This window comes from Platichthys flesus, chromosome 18, assembly GCF_949316205.1.
Source record: "Platichthys flesus chromosome 18, fPlaFle2.1, whole genome shotgun sequence".
Taxonomy (NCBI): Eukaryota; Metazoa; Chordata; class Actinopteri; order Pleuronectiformes; family Pleuronectidae; genus Platichthys; species Platichthys flesus.
Genome location: NC_084962.1, coordinates 8,466,817 through 8,491,471, shown reverse-complemented (window position 1 = coordinate 8,491,471; position 24,655 = coordinate 8,466,817). Strand labels below are relative to the sequence as shown.

The window sequence follows — 24,655 nt, the reverse complement described above, 5'->3', positions numbered from 1 at the left end:
AAAACTGCCTTTACCCGTGCTCAATCACGCAACACACCTGAGTGCACATCATCTAGCCGATGCGTCCACGAGAAACAAAAAACCCAACTCACAAAACCTCCTCCACTCACGTGCACGCACACACTCACTTGAAGTCGTGCTAAATATGCGAAGTGATGCAAGCTCCACGGGTGCAGCAGGTCCCTCCGGCCACGTTATGCTAATTCATGCGGCGCCGCCCTCTGCAGAGTTGTCGGACTAATTAACGCTGGCTGCTGTCTGACATCTGAGCTCAGTCGCACTCAGCGCCTTGCTCCCCGGTGACTACCTACGACCTTCCTTTACCAGGCGGAGGCCTAACCTCTGCAATAAAGACATAGACGCAGCGTTTCCACGGTTTCCCCAGATGTTTGTAGGTCAAACAGAGGTGTTAACAAGCCGGGGATTTGGAGGTGTTATTCTAAAGGTGACATTTGAAAGGTGAATGTACATCCGACAGGAAGGGAATATGAAATATATGAATACGACACATTCAAGTGAAATAAAAAATTGGGTCTCGGTGACAGTAAGGAAACTGCAGTTGAAATGCAGAGCTTCCCGTCTGTAGTCACTTGAGATGAAGATGCAATGATGTGCCGTCATATCCTCCGGATGAATGTGTCTTGTTTCATTTTGCATTTTACTCATCTGCCATTAAACAATGTCAGAATGCTTGAGTGAGCGTAGAATAAAGGCGTCAAAAGACAATGACAGAGCACTGGAGAGATTAATGACAGGTGTAATAATGAATGATGGAAAACAGAGAAAAGAAGAATGAGTTGCCAAGATGAAGGTTAGACCTTAGGATTGTGCCTGTATTCCACGTAAGGCTTCTTCAGTGATATATAAAAGCACATGTTTAGCATGCACATAGCTACCATACATCTCTGCAGTAAGAGTGTCCTTGGGAGAAGGAAACAGTGTGTGGATGTGTGTGGAGATAGCATGTGGAGCTCTGGACCACTCTGCAGAGCAGATGGCAGCACTTCCTCCGGCTAGATAAATACTTCACATGGGAGAATCTGTCACTGGGACAGAGAAGGGCACGCTTCCAGAAAGCCTGGGACAGGATGAACACACAGCATCACAGTGTGAGCACATCGCTGAGATCAGAGTCAGAACATGGGGCGGTCAAACGGGACATCTGAATGTGCTTTCATCATAAAAAAGACTGAAACTACTGCAAGAACCTGTTACTCATTCTGTCATACATTTCAGAAGAAGTAGGTGCCTCATTCAGAGGAGCGCTTCTAAAGATCTGCTGCAGTCAGTTAGGGTCAATTTAGTTTCAGTGTAGCCAGTACTAAAATGTGCAAATGTGATCTGCATATTGAAGATGTTCCAACGTTTTTTTTTTTTTACAGAAACTGTCGCTTGCTGCACCAAAGATTTGCTATCTAGACTAAATTGCTAGTTCTCCATACATTGATAAATATGAATCCATGTACTGATGTGGGCAGCACACATCAGAAAGAATCCCAGTTCGGCCGTGTTAGTTTGTTCCTGTGTGGGTTTTCCCCAATAACGCCGGCTCAATGCAGGTCAAACCTATCATGATCTGTCAGGTTGTTGCTCCTGAAACAAACGCAGAGTACTAATATTTTACAAATCTTATATTGAAGAACAAAGATGTACTATTGATCAGGAAGCTGAAGATATACAGTTTGCCATGTTATCAATAAAGCACAGATCTGTTGAATTTTAATTATATTATTTTGGTGCTTTCTAGTCAATGATGACGACAATGAACTGACACAGTGTAAACAACTAAAAGTTATATAGATAAAAGTAGTATTGTCAACTTTATTACTATATTTTCAAGATGGTTTGGTGCAATATAATGGCAAAATGACAACCCAGCCATCGGTTAAGTTAATAAAGATAATATGGTGGAAAGTAAGTCACCCCTTTTTGGCACACGTGTGTAGCAGGCTTTCCAGCAGAGATAAAATTGGAATTGGCACATGCCTGACCTTGATGCCTGATACGTGCACAGCAATGTTCTCCAGTTTTGGCAGCTTCCTGTCTTCTGACAGTTCAGACAACATGACAACTCAAGATGTCCTGCAGTGTTGGATTCCCTTAGCTCCTCCATCCAGGTGGTTCATTCATTTTTCTGTTCCACTCCTGAGTCTCTAACACTGGAGCTAAATCTCTCTCTCTTTATTTACTTTTACAGAAATGCAGTTTATGTGAAGTTGATTTTAATTTGTATTCACATTGTTAGCTTGGAGTTTTAAGTTTTGAGAGGTTAGTCGATGGTCTTAACAGCAAACACTAATGACTGCAACCTATCGTGACATCCCCCATTGGTTTGTGCGTCGGCTTTGGCATTGTGGCCAGCACCATCTTGTTTTTGTTGTAAACCAGAAGTTATCCTACTGTAGTGGACAATGTGCGCACACCTACACTTGCAACCTGCACCCATTAGACGGTACCAGCTGTCAATCACACAGTCTCCATGCACCAATACATACTGAGCATTTTAGTCTATTTTATTCTAAATGGGACCATAATTTACCACTATCATGCTGTATTGAATAAAACTTGAAAGTATCGATTGAGAGCCCTGGGAAAATGTTTACTGACGTTTTAAATCAAGTGGGAAGTTGCGTCATTTCCTCATACTATTCTATGCTGCTCATTTTCGAGATACTAGATGATTTAGGTACTTTCTTATTGGCTTCACGTTCCAGAAGCTGAGTCTACGTCCATTTTCATAAACAGTCTCTGAATGTAGCACAATCACCACTACACATGCAAATAGACAAAGCACGAGGAAATAAAAAAAAAAAGCATGACACCGCTTCAATTGCAAATATGTCACAAATGCACTATTCAGAGAGGAGTCATGAATCAATGACAGCAAATACAGAAACACTACAAGTTGCCAAACTTCTACTAGTTGCCTGGCAACTAGTCCCGCTGCTGTAGCCTTACATGAGAAAAACAGAAATGAGAGTGATATCAATATATATATATATATTTATATATATGTGTGTGTGTGTGTCTAAATGTAGAATCGTGTGCAGATAAGTTCATATAAGGTCTTCGCTATGTTTCCTATAAACCTATGAAACTGACCTTGCTGTGCCAGCAAAGCATTAGGTTCATATTTGTCCACCAGCTGCTGGACCTGTTCTGGTTTCAGAGGAGGGTAGAGAATCTCATTCAGACGAGGGTCTCGCTGTTTATTGTTGATGAACTCCGTCATTTGCTCCAACGACAGGTATGGACGGCTCTTAGCCCCCCTGAGGAGAAGAGGAAAGACGAGAGAGAGAGAGAGTAGCGTGACTGGTGGGAATACAAATGGGTAATTAAAATGGAAAAGAGATGACGAGAGGAAAAGCGACTATAACACTCAAAGGAGCAGAGGATAAAATGTTGTGTTGAGTAAATCATACAATTTGTCTTTCATATCTCTGCCCGTTCCACTAAATGATCATCCCCATATCCTCCTGGCTTTCGTGCCTTCTCACTTAACTGTGATTAAAATCTAGATTTATGACTCGGAGTGGTCGGAGTCAAGCTGGCACGCTGGCTCAGCTGATGGTCTGAGTCCCTCTAGGCCAAGGGGCAGCACTGCTAACCCTGCAGCACATTGGGCCGTACAATCAGACTCAAGGAGTGACGGCCGGGGCCAATACAACACACTACCCTGATCTAATTAACTACTTATAATTACTCTTATGGGCAAAAGCAGGTGTCTTAAACTTGCAAAGCCATATTGCTCCATCAAGGCTGGCAGCCATTATCTAGCTACTGGCCTGAAAATAGCAACAGATGGTTGGAAAAATTTGATCAAATTAATCACTCTCATCTTGATTCAAGTTTTTCACACAACTTATAAAAGTCTGAAGTTGGAATTTACATATTCTTTGGAAATCTTAAAAAAGAATTAACACCGGGAAAGATTCCTAAATGGCACCTAAAGCCGAGTTCACACAACTTAACTTTCAAAGTTGTGTATTTTACACTAAAACTAGACTTCCTGACAAGTGTTGCAGTCTGCTTCACCCCGTCCTGTGATCTGATTGGCTGGAATTGGCTGGAGTTATTGCAAATTCTGGGACACGTGGGTGAACCTCTTTAATTGCATACGTAACACAATGATTGGTGGCTGCCAATCACGCAACGATCGCTGGCTTTACTCGGCGACTTGCAAAATTGTCGTAGAACGAAAATCGTTAAGTGTGAACTTGGTTCTTACACATCAGAGAAGATGTGGTCCAGCTCAGATCGGGAGCAGATGTTGCTTAGAAACATGTCATACACCTCTGGAGTGAAGTCTTCCTGGGGGATGGAGTCATTCTGCAGAAGAAAACAACAACATGGTGAGAACCACTTCAATGCATAGTAATGGCTAGAGAAACTGTGGATGAATGACAAATATATAGTATCTTCAATGTTGTGCTATCGAATACGATCACTAGTTCTCTATGGTATTGCTGCATCTTCGCTGTTTGTAATTTTATTGTTGTAAAAACTGTTTTCAGCATGAGCTATGAGTGTCCTTTAAAACTATTAAGGTTTTGCAAAAATAATTAGGTCTAATGTGAAAATAAAATATTTTTCTTACAGTATCATACAGGACAGATCTGAAAACTCAAGAAAGTCTTGTCAATTTTAGTTATATAGCTAAAAAAATCTCAAATTTGTCTTAACGGGATTAGAGGTTTGTTTGAACACTTTAGCTGACAACAATTAACAACAACAACAATAAAAAACAACAGAACAAAAACATGGAATATAAATATAAATATTTCAACACTTGAGGGCTTAGTTATTGTATGAAACCGACTGACTTGTATAGAAAATGATATTTCAAGTTGAGCCATTCCGCAGATTGTTAATTGGGACATTCACTCCACCAGCCTGAGTAAAGTTTCCTTCTGTTTAACCAGCATATGTCTACCCTACTTGCTTTTCTGGAGTAAAGATACATCTTTAATGCCGTGTTATGGGGCCTTCTGGGGGCTATTATACAGACATTCAGTTCAAACACAAATAATTAACAGGAGACGACTTCCTGCAATTTGCACTTTGACTTGCATAAAAAAAAGCTCTGGCCACGAGGGCCTCTTGTGGAGCTATCAGAGCCACACAGCGCTGATAAATTCCCAGTGAGTGTGCAGCACTGCAGCAGGCAATAGCTTTGTGTCGGCCAGGAACAAAAGCAGAACCAAGTGTTCTTCGAAGGAGGTGGGAGGGAAGAAGATCAGGAAGGATGCCCTCGGGAGGATGGAGGTCAAGCCCCGCAGAGACTCAAGGACTCATTCTGAAGAACCTCGGTGCGGGCTACCATGTGTATGCACTGTTCCCCCGTGAGTTTGAGGGATTAACAGCGGCACCATTTAGCTGTAATCACTTGCGCATCGGAACAACAGCAAATCCCAGCGGGCCTTTATACAGAGACATGTTTTTAAATCCTGCTCTTTGCCTGTTCTAATTACGTACAGTTTGGTCTGTGTGACAGCGTGTGTGTGAGTGTGTGTGTGTGTGTTTGTGTGTGCATCTGTCTGTTTGCATTACATTATGTATTTAATCTGTTTGTATTAAGAGGCCATTTAATACAGTTACTGTGTGTGTGTGTGTGTGTGTGTGTGACTATATGTGCAGATGTTGTACTATGCACTCAGAACTGCATTAAACGGCATTTCCCACTTCCCAACATGTAAAATGCTTGCTGCTGCTGGAATACAGAGACTTTTTGCTGTATTGGAGGGACTGCTTACACCTCAATGCATATGGAGGCAGCGTCTCTCTAGTGATAGCTGAGAGAGGTAAAGATAAAACTGCTTTTGTCATCTCTATTGCTCCCTCTGGGTCTACTTGTTTCATTACAACCAAAGCTAAATCAGTTCTGTGTGGGAAGTCATGCAGGCATCCAGAAAATAAGACTCCAAACAAATGGGGAAAAGCAGCAATCATCTGCTGTGTCAGGAGAGTAGAGAGCGAGGCGAGCGAAGAGGTGGCATACTGATGGATGGATGGAGAAGATGAAAGAGCTGGGCGATAAGACAGAGGAGGAGGTACACGAATGGGAGTGGGTTCGGCAACAAGAGGAAACACAAGGAGACGGCAACACTGAAAAAATTACATTCAGTGTTTTCGGTTACTCACTCTGCCAGAAGGGAGGTTGCAGTTTTCCAGGGCTGTCTCCACTCGCTTCCTGTCTGCTGAGAACACCCTGCAGATACTGCGGGGACACAAAAACACACTCGGATGAACAATCACAGAAAAAACACACAGGCAGAGGAAGGTTTCACGCTGAGCCTCTGTGTCAAACTGTTGAGTTTACCGCAGCTTTTAATGGACACTTATTAAGGATATTCTTAATAAGAACACAATTCAGCATGAGCTGCAATCTCAGATGACAGGTTGGTGAGGAGAGAATGCAACCACAAACTCCAGAGAGGAAATACAGGTCTTTACAGACATTGGGAGCAAGGAGAATAAGAGGGTAGCTGTCCAAAAAGGACTGGGGCTCCTGCATTACCATCCATCCTGAGAGATCCGATTACAAGAGGACAACGTGAAGTTAAGCGGTTTACACCTGGTTTTAAAATACATCCTGAATGTGTCTCTTGTGACCACTTGGGATTCAGCAATCAGTTTGTGGGTGAAGAGAGAACGTAGCCACTAAAAATGACTATTTGAAAAAGTTATATCTTCAGAATAAGAAGGTAGATGAACAGGAAGGAGCAATTATAGCATGAGAGATTCGATCAGAAACGGACAGCCCTAATTTCATCTGGTCACACCTGCTATTAAAATGTGTTGCCTGTGATCAGAGACCACTTACTTATACATGCAAATCAATGCATATATATCTTTGTGTTTACGTCTGAGTTTGATGATGTTTGTGTGTGTGTTGGTGCGAGCGAGAGATAGGGAGTGAGAGGTGGAGAGAGAGCGCAGTCTGGAGAGGCTGCATGCAGCTCAACAATAGAATAAGCTTCTACCCAATCATGGAAAAAAAAAAAATCATATGTCGATCAGTGTTGATATTGTGATAATACTTTTGATTAATTGTGAAACTGTGGCGGGTCATTGGACGTCCTTCATATTTGGATCCGTGCCTCTTAGTGGAAGACGGATGCAAAGCTATCCATCAACCTTACCAAGCCTGGTTGAATGGCTATACCATCTTATCATATATGAGGAACAGGGAGGCCACACCGAAGTTGATGAAACTGTTATGGAAAGGTTTTGTTTTGTCTTTAGGTGCAGTTCAAAGGCTGCTGCTGTGTCATACTGAGAGCTGCTTCAAATAGTGTGTGCACACACTAAGTAAATGAGTGCAAAAAGATAAACGCATCTTAGCAAAGGTGAGTCATGTGTGCACGCACACACTGCGAAACATAATCACTGCAGGAACATTTCATTATCAAATATGAATGGTATGTGTAATATATGCAGAATGAACAGCTTGGATTACTTCTGCTCACACACATCTTAACTCCAGATGGCACATCCATAAAAAATGTATGATGTTTGCAACTCTCCAGATATACAATATACCCCCAAACATACTTATGGAGATGAGCCCATAAAGCTGCATCCACAATCTTGTCATTTAATATTATCATTGTCGTTATAACATCAGAGATGGTACTTGTAATTCCACGAATCCAATTTCATCAGTCGTAAAATTTGTGTTTACTTAATAAATTTCCAGCTTCAGGATTGATGCAGCGCAGCCCTCATATGATCGCTGCTCTGTGAAAGCTGTGAGTCTCCAGTGTCACATTTTCACGAGCAAAGAAAAACTGCCTTGTTTACAGGTTTTTGACGCCACATTTTTCAAATAATCCTCTGGGTTTTTGAATGATTTATTTTTCTTTTGAAGATACGTGGTTTTCACAAGACGGTGAAAACTTGTCTGTCCTGCCTCATCTGTCATTTGTAGAGTGTAGGGAGAGAGAGAGACATAGAGATAAAGAGCTAGAGAAAGCGAGAGAGAGTGTCTATGTGTGGTTGGGTTGTCTATTCTCTGTTTTATTCCAGTATAGACAATAAATGTGATTTATGTCATTAAACTCCGGTGTTGTTGCGGCTTCCGAAAGTTGTTTAGGTCGGTTCCCACTGGCCATATAGCCTGTTGTAATTACATGCAGAGGTATCCATGAGCACATATTGTATGCTCGGTGGGAGGGCAGAGTCAAGCTGACATTAGTCAAGCTGACATGTCCTCCCAGCTAGGAGGTTAATTCCCTAAACGGCAAGGAGTGTCTCTCTGCCTCTCTGCGCTGACACCCACTGCTTTCCTCTGCGGCTCGGAGGGGAGGTTATCGCCGAAGTTCACTGTTGCCTGTCCGAAAGCTCAACCTGACTAATGGAGATGGAGGGAGTACGTTTTGTTTTCTCAACGAGCTGATGACAAACGGCCGGATAAGTCAAACGGAAACTTATATTCACAAAACACACAGACAAGGAAAGTCCTCACACACGCAGGCTCATTCGGAGATAGAGCTAGTGACTTGTCTGCATGTGGGAACTGTGGGAAAGTGTTTGTCTGTGACGAGAAGGGAAACATGGAAACATCAGCTGTCAAACAACCAGCTGTTTTTTTTGCCAGCTGTCGCACGCATACACGCACACACAGACACACACACATACGCATACAAACACACACACACACACACACACACTCACACACACTCTGAGAGTCTCTCACATTGTCTCAATAGCTTCAGAGGACAGTAGACTGACTTACCTGACCTCTAACATGAACCATAGTCACTACTTGCCTAACCCTAACCCTAAGCTTCACCTGAACCTTAAATGTGTCTTCACTTTACAATTCAATGATTTGTGTTATGGGGACTACTTGCTTTTTGTGACAATAAGAGAAAGACAAGTCCTCATAATGAAACTGTGTAAACAGATTTACATGAACTGGACACACCCACCCACATACACACAAACACAGACAACCCCCCCCCCCCCCACACACACACACACACAGACACACGCACACACACACAAATACACACACACACACACATTTTGCTGTGGAGCTGGGAGCTGTGGGAAGACTAACAGAGGGATATTGTGACAACAAAAGGGAGGGGTAATGTTTTCTAATAAATGCACACACGTAGGAACAGAGAATGTGTGTAGACTGAAGCGTACACACACACACACACTGAGAGTGACGAGGGAAGGCAGAGGGAGCTATGTGTTGATCAAAAGAGCAGCGAGGTGGCAGGGGAGAGGAGGATGAATCACAGACTTACTTCTTGACGGGGATTCGCCCCTCTGGGTTGAGCTGCAGCTTCAGCCGAGTGTATCTGCATTGGACAGAGCACATACGTCACACAACATGTAATCAGCAGTTTGTAATACTTGAGTGTGTGTGTGTGTGTGTGTGTGTGTGTGTGTGTGTGTGTGTGTGTGTTTATGCTTGAGTTTCCAAGTGTGATTTATGTACAGAGCTATTTGCCGTGTTTGTATATGGGTTTGAAGTGCAAAATTCATCTTCACAGTGCATGTATCCATGTAGGAAAAAATAACATGTATCACCCAGCGGCTGACTGCATGTGTCTTCTTCTCTACGCAAACTAATGGAAATTCGGCCATGTTCACATTACATGTCGAATTGTGGCTTAACCCTGGAAGTCTTGCATTTGCAGCACCGAGCCATGCAGCAGCAGCAACACAGGCAGCGCAGCCCGGGCTATAAATAGCTTAGCTGCAACAGGAGCCATCATTACAGGCTGGGGCTTTAAGTGGCTGCTAGCTAATAATTAATATCCATTACAGCGGCCACTTCATAGGCCATGGGCAAAGTCAACGATGGCTGTAATGGTTAACAGGGGCCAGAGTGGAATTCGTCTGGAGCATTTATTTTCTCCAAAAAGAGAGAGAGAGACTGAGAGAGAGCTAGTTGACGACAGCTGACATCACTAAAGCTGCACGTGGGAGAAAGGGGTTGAAAGCAAAGTAAGGAAAGATGAAAAGCATGGGAGTTCGAAAAGAGGGAGGGAGCAACGTGTTTCTTGTTGCCCCCATCCGCATTACAAGTGCCGGTATTATTCATTTCGACAAGAAGGGGGTAAATCCGATTACTTACATCAGTCTCCTTTCCTAGTTATCTCACTGCTTCCTCCGTTTCTGCTCTCCCTCTCTGGTTAATTCTGACTAAGAAGGTCAGTTTCCATTTCAACTATAGTAATTGGAACACTTATTTGTGCACATCTACAAACCTAGCATGAGATGAAATGCAAAACATGTGCAAAACAATACACTAAGTGGTCAATTCTTAGCGTTCTTCACCGTTCATCATGATATATGTAGAGCAAATCGAAATGTAATCACTGATGCTCAAGGCTATGTAATTTAAGGAGTGTCCTTATTCCAGCTGCATTGATCTCTTGTATCAAGCAGCCATTCTCAGACACACTGGGTTCTGCTTTGTTTCCTGTTGCTGGGAACAGTGCCAGTTTCCGCCGCTTCCCGTCCCCTCCCCAAAAATTGAATCATGGCCTTAAGAGCCAGCAATGAGAATTAACCACATGCAGAGGAACATCAACATCACTTCAGGGACGAGGCCTCCTCATGCTGCGGTGGTGGTCCGACATAGAAGGGCCTTATTTGTAAGCAGCTAGCGCACAGCCACCGCTGCTGGGAGCAACCAGCGTGACTGCGAAAACCTGCCCTATTCAATTCCATTCAACTCTCTGTGTACTGTGTGGTCGATGGCCACTTTTATTGTCTCATAACTCAATTAGGCTCCTCAGGGTGTGACTTAATGGCTGCTGTTCGCTGATAAACATCAGACAGCTCGGCTCCGATTTGTTACCAGACAGAGCAGATTCTCGAAAATTCATATTAGTTGTCCCTCTACATCAGCTTCGCTCACTACACATATAGACAATCGGCTGTGGACCACAGAATAGTGTGTTTGCTCCAATTAAAGAAGCTGTTACTGGACAAAGAGCCATTCATGAGAGCAAGTCATGATTTACATCCAGTAATAGGATGGGATGGAGGAATGTCGCTCCAATGAGCTAGCAGCATATGCATGCACATAATGTTGCACTGGGAGACAGATAAGCATGAACAGAGTCGTGTTCACAAACTAATACATGTTTCTAGCTGTTTTGTTTATCCTCCTCCTCCCTCATTCCTTCCTGCTTGTTTTTCTCCCCTTCCTCTCTCCATCGATGTGAGGTGAAATGACCTTTATGAAGTCGAACCCTCGGGCTGCTCGGCGGAGATGTGAAAATAACTTCAATTCTTACCTCCAGTACAGTACATGTTTACTGGGGTGTATATGTAAAGGTTACAGTGTGCATATTTATAATGTTTTATAACGTACTCTGTACACTTATGTGCATGTTGCGGGGGGGGGGGTGGGGGGGGAGCACTCATATGGCTTATCAGTCAGTCATACGTCTCTTTTACATAGCACGTCTCAATTCCTCCTATGTAAATTATAATACAAAACTGATGCGATGTTGGTGATTGCTGACCTTTTTTTTGGGTGTGTACTAGACCTGATTTTCATATTCATATCGGGGTTTGGTGATTTACATTTTTCATATGAATGTGTGTGTCTGTGTGTGTGTGTGTTTGTGTATGTGTGTGTGTAGAAAACATACGCTTTCTCAAGGCAGGCCTCCCTGGACATGTTCTGTACCAAAAGGTTAGATGCCAGGTTGAATAGCTCCTCCGCCCATTCCTGAAGTAAATAAAACAAATAAATATACACACACACACACACACACACACACTCACACACTCACAGTACTTAGTCCTCATCTAATTTGATGTTGATTACTGCTGATTGGCTAAATGTGTTACTACTGTCATATGTCAGTAATAAAAAAAGACCGTAGCTCACACACGTAGGTATGCAGGTCATTTTCATTTGAACATAGAAAACACATGGTAGCTCTCATGTTGAGTCTCATCTCTCACCCAAAGTCTATCATAACATGGAAGACTCAAAGAATAAATGAGAAAGGTTTGAGTCATGTATGTTCATCATCTTTAATATAGGGAAGTTGAGACACTGATCACATTTGCGTTCTTCAGCCTTTTCTTCATTTGTTTATTTAACCTTTGTGTCATTTCAAACCATAATTTCAGCAATATTAATGCATGCATTTTTGTTTTTATCATCATGCATACCTAGAATATCCTTTTTATTCAGTTGAAACCCCATCAAAGTATTTTCGTGGGGGAATGTTACTGAATTGATCAAAGAGGAACAAGGTTTTCATCAAGTATCAGATGTTGTCTTAAATAGCTGCTTTTAAATGTATCATAATTCAGGGTGGTTTCGGTGTGTGTTTTTTAAGCAGGGTTTTTACCTTAGCTATCTCCTCCTGGAACGCCATGAAGTTCAGGTAGGTGATGTTGACCATGTCGGGGCCACTCACCACCGTCAGCATCCTGTTCTCCATCTTCCCCGCCAGGGTGCTGACATCCAGTAGCTCACGCAGCTTGGCTTCCTTTAACAATGAAAAACACACACACGCACATTTTTAGAACTGTGGCTGATACCTCAGCCAACCTGCATCTCGAACCTAGCAGTCCAAACAAAACCTCCATCTGTTGAAGGGAGAATGACATTAAACAGACCATTGAATAAGACAATCTCTGCTTTTTTGGAGGAAGTTGGAGTCAGTACTGCTTTGTGTCAAAGCAGTTTGGTCTTATGTTGTTTCAAAATAAAAAATGCCCTCTAAATGCACTGAGGTGAAACAAAACCTGTCAGGATTTTGGAGTTCGCACCTCGTCTTGCTGCTGATGTGAGTGATTAATGAGAGGTCAGCAGTCTGAAGCAGATGTGAGAGGAGCAAGGTGAAAGGCTTCACTCCCTGTGGATTTGAATGTGACTTGCAAGTTTCATTTCAGAGGAGGACACAGGGAAGGTTAAGCAGCAGTATGATGGGAGTTATTTAACAAGGGTTGAGGGCTTAGAACTGATAATAAAGGAATGATACTGGTGGTAGAAAATTTAGATTTTTAGTACAACTTAACAAATCCTGAGCGATAACTATTTTCATATTTTCTTTTTCAACTTGTTTCAGTGAGAACATCCTCCAGTCTCACACACTTTCATTTTACTGTGGAAAATGGTACAGAGGAATGGGAGACAGGTGGACGGATGGATAGACGTACAACCAGGAAACATAATGCTTCGGGCCAATGGATTCACTAAGCTGAAGATCTGTCATGCAGATATTCTTCTTGCTAAGAAAGAGTTTAATAAACTCTTTCACAAATCCTGAGAATCTTGAGCAGAACTCATCTCCAGTCTAAGCAATGCATTTCTCTGATGAAACTTCCCGCTGAAACCTTTAATGCTGTAGATTCAGCAGTTTGAAAGTCTGATGTAAGAAGTCTGTTGTCTGTTGTTACCAAACACTCGGTGCTGGCAACATTCCAGTTTACACAGAGATACAAAAAAAACAATTTGTGCTCAGGGGAGGTATTGTATGAGAAAAACTAAACCAAACTGATTTTAGCAAATATACATTTAAGCAGCACATCTTCAGTGCAAAAAAAAATTACAAAAAAATACAGTGCCTTTGAGGTGCAAGAGAGGAATAATAATGATCCTTTTCTCTCCGTTGCTGCCCAGTATGCTGGAAGCATACAAAATGGTTGCTCTGGCTTAATTAAGACAACAAAAAAATCCCTGTAAAGGATTTTGCAGCGAAAGCAAATGAGCTCCCACTAATTTAACCAATCAAACAAAGAGCATTGTGTCCTGTGTCACGCTGATAAATGTCCTCTACACGTCCCTCACGCCCCCTAATCAAATTGTGCAGCTTAGTGGAGCCCATTAATATCATGCTGAACTTTTCTGAGGCAATATATTTCCCCCATTATCCCATATTGAAGGATCTCTCCCCTCTGACAGTCCGTCTCTATGACCCCCTTTTACACAAGCGTTCACAATTTTTATGTGGAAGCTAGGTGAGCGAAAAATGAGCGATAACTGCCTGCACAAACTTCACACTGAAATATTACAAGTTTTCTCAATCAGTGAGAGATTTCCAGTTTAGTTTAAAACTGCTTTCAGATGTGCACTAAACTCCAGGTAATCTCCTAACATCTTCAAGATGGGCTTTATGCAGGAACACAATTGTCTGCAAAACCGAAAAAAATACATATATATATCCCAGGATGAAAAAGAGAGGCCATTCATGTAGAAAACCCCAACGAAGATTTCAACTTGGAATGACAACGAAATCTCGATTGTGCAGATATTTTCCAGAGTTCATGTCTGGCTTTACAACGTCCAAGACTAGACCATCAATCAGTTTTATACAAATGACATATTTATGGGAATCCATCACTGTCCACTTATGTATTCAGAATGCCACCGGTTCCATCAATCATAGCATAAAAAGCCACTTTCAATTTGCTAACATACAATGCGACAGTAGCCCTTGAGGGATGTCTTGGCAGTTTGCTGAAGATGAAAGCCATCTGAGAACAGAAGAGATGACAGTAGGATGCATATTTCATTCATTGCAATGCCGGTACGTCAGAACAATTTGATACTGTTTTGATGCTACTTGTAGCTATTAGCCAAACATACAACTCTGCTCCTTGTAAGCCGTCAGAATGAGGGCTGATCCCGGGAGGAAGCTGCAGGCACTCGCAGAAATATAAACCTGAGAGAGATCAGCAGGTTTATGTTGGAAAGGGACTTTGTTGGAAGCGAAATGAGGAGAGTAGAGTAGAGGAGAAAACTGAAAAGGAAAACCGTGAAAAGAGAGGCACAGAGGAGAGGGCTGCTCAGCCATGTGAGTGAAATGTAATTTGTGCTGGTGCATTGTGGGAGCTGTTGGAGGCACGCCTGATGTCCCAGTTACCACAAACATGGGTGAAGTAGAGCCAAACAAGTGAAGGGTTGGATGGAGTTTGGAAATGATGGTGTGGTTGAAGTGAGAGGATATTTTCTATAAAAGATTAATTTAGACTTAAGTTTCATTCTTTTGATGAACTTGTGTATTAGCGTTCACATTTCAGTCTTGTTTTCATCAGTAACATGTTAATCTAATAGTTGTCTACATTCTACAGTGTATTTTCATGTTTCTAAGTCTGTCACCATCTTTGTGTGCAGTTACCGTGGTTACTGGCGTCTCTCGCATGGCGTCCATGTCCCTGCTCCGCGGTAGCACACACTGAATCACCTCAGTAAATCCAGTTAGCATTTCCAAACTGTCGGTTTCAACAGAACCACTCTCGCTAATGTAATTTAGCACAGTTCTTCCTGCTAGCCCAGCATCACTGCAGCTACGTTCTGTTCACTGCAGAGCAGTAAGTCATCGGGCAACTGGATTGTGTAGAATCTAGTAGCTGTTTCTTCAAGGAACAATTCATGTCCAAGACAGATAAAATCCTTGACAAACACTCATCATTAGAAGGTGTGTCTTATTAATAGTAATGTAACCTAAAAATACAATGTATAATATATGTGGATGTGGAAACTGTTGATGCTACTAATCAGAGCCACAGTTGCATGACGCTTGTTGAATAAGGCTTTGCACTAAAACATGTCTATTGGCCTGTCGTTGCCATTATTCTTGAAATACTGGAACGATTTCCATTAACTTGGTGGAAGGACAGGATACAGTCCAAGAAAGACCAAAACATTTTAACAAGAAGTTTTTTTTAATGTCCATGTCAGACTTCCTAGGGAATTCATGGATCTTGATGAAAAAAAATCGGGCACAGAGTGTGTGAAACATTGTGTGTAATTTGATTAAATTTAAGAGGACTGCTGAGCCTTGGCGAGGGTATTCCTCTACTGAGTGCCATTCTAGTTTTAGTCTTGTTTTTCTTGGGAAAAAAGTTGTCTAAAGTATCATTCTAGTTTTCATAAGAAATGTATTCACAACAAACTTCACTTCACAAGCTCAGAGCCCTTCGACAACATAGCTGTGGACCGCTGATGTGAATGTCAACTGTTTCCACACAGTGTATACAAAGTGTGTCACGTAGTGTGTATCCAGGCTTGTGAGCATGTGTTTGCTCAGGCATGCCAGCAGCTGCACTGTGTCAGTACGAGAACTCTCCTCGGACACTTAGCATTCAGGTGGAGCCGCAGCCTGAAGTAATACAGACTTCCTCTTCCTGCTTTTAAGTTTGTCACAAGGCTGTATCTGTCACCAGCCATGCACTCACGCCGTGTCACACTCTGCTGGGCACAAGGAAAGGGATTGAGATTGGCAAAGAGAAGCAAGACACACCTCGAGTCTTTAGCACCTTCAGCGGGGTACCTGTCTTAACTCAAACACCCTCTCGCATAAACCTTGGACCTGGTCACACAATCGTAAATACACTAACACTCACACTCACACACACTCACACACACACACACACACACACACACACACACACACACACACACACACACACGCACACACGAGAAGAGCAGAGAAGCATGAAACTGTTCTCAAGAAAAATCACAGCAGAGTGCATAAGATTGCACAAACAGTCATATGTGTGTGCATAAACACACAGCAGAGGGACATCAGATCAAGGGAAATGTCAACATGAATGATTGATAACAAACCGACTACCTACACAGACGCCATTCAACGCTTGCCTTTAATATACTGCATCACAGTTTTCAAAATATAAATCTAAAATTGTAATCAATGCATGCAGAGCTGAATGCGCTGTGATGATGGGACATCATAAATCTGGAGTTCTCGCATTAACCACGGGGATCCAGCAACAGAAGTTGAAATATGCAAACTGTGCTTGTGCCGAACAGATGATGCTTCTTCACAAAAGGAGCCGATGATTCTTAGTTTGGACAATTGGAAGAAGTAGTGGAAATATTTCATATTTTTTGTTATTAGGGGCCTCTCTTGAATTAAAAAAATAAAAATGTGCTGAGGCAGTTGAAATAATTGATTAGGTGTCACGGACAGATACTTTAATCGGCGAACAGTGCCGAGTTCAGAGAAGGTGCTGCTGGTGTACAAATGGATGTTCAGGTTTCTTCAGAGGTCGCATGTGAAGAGGTCTGTTTTTTTCCTTCTCTAATGGACGAGCTCTCACAAGAATTACAGTTCACAGCACAGTGCGTTTGAAAAATACATTTGCTTTGGTTTCTTGAGGAACACTGCACTTGAGTTGACCTTGTCAGAGTGTGAAGCTTGTCTCAGTTGACACTACATAGTTTGAGGCTTCTGCAGTTCTTAAAAAAAAGGATGCTTGAGAAACATAGTAGAAGTGTGTTTTTAGCTATATAAGGGAATAGAAAAAATATTCAATTATATATATATATTTACATATTCATTTTGCAATTTCTATTCACAACCTCGTTCTATTAGTCACTTCACAGAGCTGGTGATGAGAGGTAAGGGTTGGCGCTTAGATCAACTGGTAAATCCAAAGCTTTGCCTTAAGGTTCAGCTCCAACTCACCAGTCATCCCATCCATCCCATGCATCATCCCCTCATTTGAGAACAAGACCCTGGCTTCTTCAACACTTGAAATGTCATCATCTACAATGTACTGCCATCTCTGACCTCACAGTTCTACACGTTCCTCATGAATTCCTTATTACTTCATCTAACAAAACACCCAATTATGGTCCTCTCAACCCCAGAGAACCACAGGTAAAGCTACGCATAACCTCCCATGAGCATGAAGGTTTAATAGTTATTGATCTCACTTTTAAACCAGGATCACAGGAGAACATTTTAATGTGAGGAGCTATGATGGTGCAGAGCTGCAACGTAAGTTATGAGCAGGGCACCATTTCTCCTGCTGCTGGCCAGCCTTGTTAACTAACGGAGCAGATAGAGGCTGCTGGTGGGGCAGTGCGAAGCCTCCGGCATTAGGCAGAAAATGATGGGATATCAAGCTGGGGGTGATGTGCTCATTCTGCTACACAAATAGGTTTTGTCGTTAATATGCATCAAGAGTGTGACTGGGAATAGAAGGGATAATGATGGCAGAATGATGATGTGATGCATCTGAATTGCCTTTATATCAATTTATTGTTTTAGAAGGGTTTGAAAAAGTGGGTGTGTGTGTGTGTGTTTGTGTGTGTTTGTGTGTGTGTGTGTGTGTGTGTGTGTGTGTGTGTGTGTGTGTGTGTGTGTGTGTGTACGTGTGTGTGTTTGTGAACGGATGCCTTTTACTGCTACAAATCCTTTGTTGTCTATCAGCCTGTATGAGTCACACAAGAGCACGCCAAGCATTTCACCCACAGCAAAGCTAATCCAGAGACGACTCCCTCTCCTGGCGATGCAGTCATTTATTTAAGAGGGTCAGGCTACATCCGCAGAGCATGTTTAAAACATTAGCCATCATGACTTACACAGACAGAAAGCGCCGAAAACACTGATCCCATTAGAACAAAGGGCCCCATCTTTCTCTTCGAGCCATTTCCTGCAAATGGCCTTTCTAATCATCGACACGCATGCATGCACAAATACGTTACTCTATGCAGTCACAAAACAGGACATGGCATTCTTCAAGCATATGGATACTGCAAGCTACAACTTACATGCACAATAGACACACAGAGGACACTAAAGAATATTTTTTTTTTAATCTATTCTCACACACAGGTTCTCTATCATTTTCCCTACAAAATGATATGCTATGCATAATGCATGGCCCTTAACAACTACATGAGCTATATAATAAGATGTCAGTAGAGTGTCACTATACAGTGCACCACCACTGCAATGCATACATATTTTAATGTAAGGCAAAAAAAAAAAAAAAGGAACTCGGAAGAGGATTTTTCAAAGGATAAGTTCAATTAAATAGCCCGGCAGCTAAAATGATTGTAGTTGCTAGCAGAAACTCACACACAGACAACGACACACACGACAGACATACAAACAAAGACATCTTCAATTCCGCAGGGAAGAAAAGAAATGTTGCACTTCACATCCTCACAGTGGGGGAACAACAGTATGGAGCATTTCTGCTACATGGGGGGGGGGGGGGACACCATGTAGTTCAGTTCTTTAAAGCTTTTCTACTGATCAAACAGCCTGTTTTATTCAGCCTCAATAACGGAAGCCTTTCAGCCGAGGACAGAGAGCTGTCTGCTCCCATTACAGCTGTACAGTTTAAAATTGTAAACTTCCGCAGCTTGAAAAGTGCCTCACAAAATTTCCAAGCCGGCGGTGAACCTGGATGGATGTTGACAAAGAATAAGCCACAAACAACTGCATTGTAAACACGATCAAAGATAATGAATGGGAGTAGTAGAAGGTGCGAGGGAATCAGAGAGGGATGAAGTGATAGTGTGTGATGGTGGAGGCATCGTCTACCTCATTCCACCTCCATCTGCATCCTCCTCTCATCCCCTCATCTGCAAGGCTCACTGTCTCTCTGGGGCTTTTTATTATTCTCCCACATAGTCATAATTCATTTGAACAGTCAAGTGTCAGTGCATGCAGACTGCACAGTTTCATGAAGCAGAGAATTGCCCACAAGGCGGGGAGTAAAAGGTCAGCGCTTCATCAGTCAGCTGTCAGGTGATGCATCATTGACCACAGTATAAAATCAACCGTGCACATTCGGCCTAGTGTGTGCATGTCCTGCAATCGTAAACGAACCATGGGCAAGTGTTTTCTACTGGTTGAAAGAAACGCACCTAATGCAATTTTTTTTAAATGACACCTTTTCCTTTAAGCCATCTGGGTTTGTTGCCTGTAAAGAATACATTACATTCCTGGAATACAGGCCTGTGATACTGGCAACTGTCCATCAGTGAGGCATCAGTAAGCACAGCCATGTGGGTTCAACAGTGTGAGAGCTGAAAAGTGAGTTATGGTCTATTATTTTGAGAAGATGTTCAACGTCTTTAACTGAATATTTCCTTTTCATATTGCATGTGTTTGATTGAATGGTATAATCGTTAAGAAGGGAATTTAAGTAACAAATAACATCCTGATTAGTGGGAAAGGATTTCAGAGCTTTAGCTCATCATTAGCTCCCCAGTGGAGTATATTTGCCAGCGGTGATGTGTCGTCAGCGCTCATGCATCAGGGCACAGGTTAAGGAATTGCACAGGAGGAGGTTGAAAGCTGGTATAGACTTTGACAATCCCTCATTCCAGCTCCTCAAAAGGGGCATTTCATTAACCCCCCAAAGCAGTGAGACATGAAGACGGAGAGGAGATGGAGAGCACATACCACACCATTTCCAAAATGCCAACACTTCAGCCATAACTTGTGCTGACAGGGCCCCATTTTAATGTCTCCAGGAAGTGGCCTAACATTCACACCCGATGCTAATAATCTCCTGACACACAGTGGAAGTGACTTTAAGGGGGGAGAGGGCAAAGTGGGATTTTTGAAAGAGGAACTATATGTCTCATTTAGTCATGAAAAATCTAATCATGGGATGAACAAACTTCTTCTTACCCGTGAGACTTTTATCAAAACTGATATTTGCCTGCAAGGCAGCTGGACTCATACACACTTTAAAAAAAAAAATCTGTACACTTTACTTAATTTTGAATTCAAAAACAAACCTTATTGGAGCAAAGCATATGCAACTACACATGATTTTGAGGAAGTCTGAAAAGTAGACACCTGCTAACTATCACAGCAATACAGTTAAATAAAACTGCTGTCTGTCGGCTGATGACAGCTGTGCTTTGCATCCCAAGCCAGAAAACGGAAGAAAATCCAAATTTAATCTGCCACGCTGTATATAAAAAAATTCTTGACATCTCATTCAGGTCGCTGTGCTATTGAGGGGAAAAAATAAAGAATGCTTGACAGACTTAGGCTGCAAATGTGCGGCCCCCTCGAAAACTAAGTCATCCGATTTAAGTGTCATTCAATGGACGCTGTCACAAAGAGTCGGCCACAGAGGAGCTCTCACTACTTCTGACGTTTCCTCTGCGATGTGTTTTCTTTTCCCAGTATTGTATCTCCCAAGCTGAAATAAGTCTGTGTTCCTCTGTGTTTGCACGTGTGTGTGAACCACCTACAATAAAATACCTCATCAATTACCACAATATGACCGGAATATATTTCTTCAGTACTTCAAAATGGCTATATTGTCATTTCACATCACTTCATTGATTTGGAGTAGTGTCCATATGCCAGACAAGCATTCTTCATTTAATGGTCAAGATGAAGACAATCTTTCCATAAGACGAATAACAAAACAAACTCTATTGACTGCACATCTTGATGGTATGCATTTCATGAGAAGGACGCCACAGAAACAGGATGAAATTAGACCATCTTGTTGATTAAATCTGTTCGGGCAGCAGAGTAATTTGACAACCATATGAGGAGCAGGGACTATACTACAGTTGTGATGATATGACCCTCATACACCAGCAAATTTGAAACAGCTAGTACAATGCTTTAGAAGACAAATATAGCACATTTTATCCACTGCAACTGCATTTATATGTATTTTTCTTTATTAAGCTGGTTACTGTGATTTTTAACACAAGTTTGTTGATCACAATATATTGTTCTTCGTCCCTGAGACGCATGGATAATGAATTCACTCCGCCCTTTGGATTTGAACGTGTCAGGGACACAGGACACGTACTTCAACAGCAACATCACTGCTTTTATAATTTATCATGATTTAAAAATAACGGCCCTTGTCACGATAGCAGGTTTCAACCGTGTGTTTTATTTCGGTTTTCAAGCCACATGAAGGGCACAAGGTTGTTATCCTGTGCAGAATGACTTCTTTATAGAAAATAGAGTTATTTAACGGCTGACTGAATCTTACAGAGCTAGTTCAGAGACACCAAATGATCACTCACCCTAACACCTTGACATGCCATCAGAGAATACAAGATTATTCTGCCGTTAATGGCCAAAAGCAGACTTTGATAACAGATGGATCAGTAACCGAGGGTATGGGAGATCTGGAAGGAAGCAGACTGTCAGCATGGATTAACAGGGAACATAAAAGCTTGGAGGGCAGGACACAAGGATAATTCTACAGAGTCACAGAGTCCCTTTGCACCTCAACTCCTGGTAAGGTAACCTGCATAATAATCTCGTACAAGGGCAAATGTCCTGGGTAAGGTGGCAAAACGGTGTTGTAAATTTTTCATTTACTTGAGCATGCGGACACATCTTGTGGTAGGTCCGCGTCTGGGGAAAGAGACGGTCAGGAGTAAAAAAAAGAAGCAAGAGGACGATTCACGCTGTGTGTGAACCACTGTGAAGGAAAGACAGGGAGACCGAAGCGGCAAGGGGCAGGTTTGATGAGGTGGAAGAAGTCTACCTGGCATGCACTCTAGCTGGCTGCACATCGGGCAGAGAGAGGAAGTCTGAGGCACCGACAGAAGGGAGCTGACCTCAGATACACTTCAGCAGGAGAAAAATAATCAACCGCTGTGACGCACCAGCTCAGCACTTCTCATTAGAACAAGGACCCAACAATACTGGGGTCTTTGGAGCACACAAGCCAAATAGTTGAGCTGGCAATCAAATCAAAGACACGGCTCGTTGGGTTGAAGGTAAAGCATGACAAGTGCATTGTGTAATACAATGATTTACAACATCAAATCTAGAATGGCACTCACTAGAGCTCGTACATCTGCCCAGGCCCAAAAGTCCATCTCAACTTCTATCAAGCTGCACCAAATAACAAACACTTTTAGATAGCTCTCGCTCCTAAAAATAAATTATCCTTTTTTAGGTATTATTCTCTGGGAAATCTGTGAAAATGTTTTTTTTCTGATATTTAGAGTTCTTTCTTAACCCTTGTCCCGTACCAAGCTTTGTGGAAATCTGTTCAGTAGATTTGTGCAATCCAGCTGACAAACAAACAAAAACACCATCCAAAGAAAGGGACAAGGACGAAGACATAACCATGATTTGGTCCAAATATTAAGAGCTTTTAAGATAAATCAATCAAGGTTTCATCCAAAGTATCCACTCAAATCTTGCTGGCTACTCCTTGTTCCGAATAAAAATATTTTTTCCATCTCAGCGTGCCACAGGTATCCTGGTCATTACTCCCACCCACACTTACTGTGACTCATTTGCATCAGTTTGTGAGGTGGATGAACCCCATTCAGCTCAAGCTGTCCATCAAGTGGCAGTCTTTCACAGGTGGCACTAAAAACAGCCCCTGGCCACCAGAAACCGGCAGGTACATAACTACAGTAATTATCCTGTAGTCATGTAGAGGTCGTAATTTAGTGCAAACAGACTCCTGGAAATGTGGAGAAATTGCTTACTGCCCAGAAAAACAATCAGTACAGTGCATCCACACATGTAGGCTGCATAACCATGTGTCCAGGAAGGCACAGATGCAAATACATCCTCACAAAGACATAGGAACTAAGATCGACACGGAACAGAATCAGTCAATATGGTCGAACATGCATCCAAATTTCTATCGATTCCTGAGGCAAGACATGGAATTTTGACCTGAGGAATTCTCCATGTGACCTTGAGCTCTTACCACCCGTACCATCAAAAAGGCATTCAGTTTTTTCAGTAATAGTAAAACAAAAAAGTAGACACATTCTCAATTGGAGAAGGACGTCTGAATCACACAATTACAAAACTTTGGTGGAACAATGGATGATAAAGCCCTGCTACCTTGAAAATCTGATGTGTGACTTCACAAGGAAACCTGAGAAAAGTGACACAGCTTCCAAAAGGACAAATGATTTATCAAATTGAACATAACACAAAGAACCATCACTTTGAAGCCAACAAGCTTTTCAGGGAGAGGACTTTTTCTCCTTCCCACTGTTTCTAAGATGAAGACCAATTTCGCTTTCTGCACCCCTTTCAAAACCAACCTCTCATCAAAACAGCCCGCACAGACACACAATGCATCAAGCTGTTTGGAAAGAAGGCTACTTCCAGCCCCCGGTCCTCCCTCTGGCACCCTGCTCCGGCCCCCAAGAGCCAGGAGCCCAATGGCGAGAGGCCCTGCAAGGGAAATGTCCACAATGAGGTTCAGAAGTAAATAATTTATACAAGTCCCTGTTGGCACAGTGTATTCAGGCTGTAGATCCTCTGCCGCTACTTTTGCTATAAGGAGCCAGCCTTCCCCTCTAGCTGTTTCCATTCGTGCCATCTCTTGCTCAAACCCCCTTCCTTTCCTCCCTCCCTCCCTCTAAAACACTCAAATCTGCAGGGCTCCTTACAGCGTAGAGGACATGAAGCAGATTCACGCCCCAATGACATCTTTAATAATTCTGACCAGAACCAATTGGGTTTATTGGGGGACATTCCCGGAAGACTGAAGGAGAGGGCTGTTTAGCATCAGAAGTAGTCGACGTGGTGTATAAAATAAAAGTGAAGCTGTGCTCCGTCTTTTGACTGATGGAGCCATACACAAAGAACTGGCTTTCTCCATCCAGAGACGAAACCTTGTCCGATACACTACAATTGATGCACAGGAGGGGAGGTGTTTCGACTAAACCAAGACAGTACAGAAACAAGACGTGTACAGCCAGTGTCCTGCAGACAAGTTAACCCATACATTATGAGCTTTTCTTGTTTTAACATTGTCTAATAACTATATGAAGGCAGCATGGTCTTTGGACCACATAAGATGGCTTTATACATCTCAAACTGGAAACTCTTTCTTCACAAAAACAATTACACTCATGAAGCATTCATGCATGCCTTTAAGGTAAGTCTCCTAGGACATACCCACTGTTACAACA

The 24,655-nt window shown here is 42.3% G+C and overlaps 1 protein-coding gene across 3 annotated transcripts in view; it reads right to left on the bottom strand.

The window, feature by feature from the left end:
• plcb1l (phospholipase C beta 1-like) overlaps positions 1–24,655 on the bottom strand; it is a 108,370-nt gene that overhangs the window by 36,996 nt on the left and 46,719 nt on the right. For all 3 annotated transcript variants that reach the window (XR_009924608.1, XM_062411828.1, XM_062411827.1), the window contains exons 4-9: positions 12,342–12,482; positions 11,628–11,707; positions 9,261–9,314; positions 6,142–6,217; positions 4,229–4,329; positions 3,103–3,269 (exon numbers count right to left, since the gene is read on the bottom strand). Coding sequence is in view for 2 of the 3 variants with exons in the window: in XM_062411828.1 (XP_062267812.1) it covers positions 3,103–3,269; positions 4,229–4,329; positions 6,142–6,217; positions 9,261–9,314; positions 11,628–11,707; positions 12,342–12,482 (619 nt within the window). In the remaining variant the exon portion in view is untranslated. The remainder of the gene's footprint in view (positions 1–3,102; positions 3,270–4,228; positions 4,330–6,141; positions 6,218–9,260; positions 9,315–11,627; positions 11,708–12,341; positions 12,483–24,655) is intronic.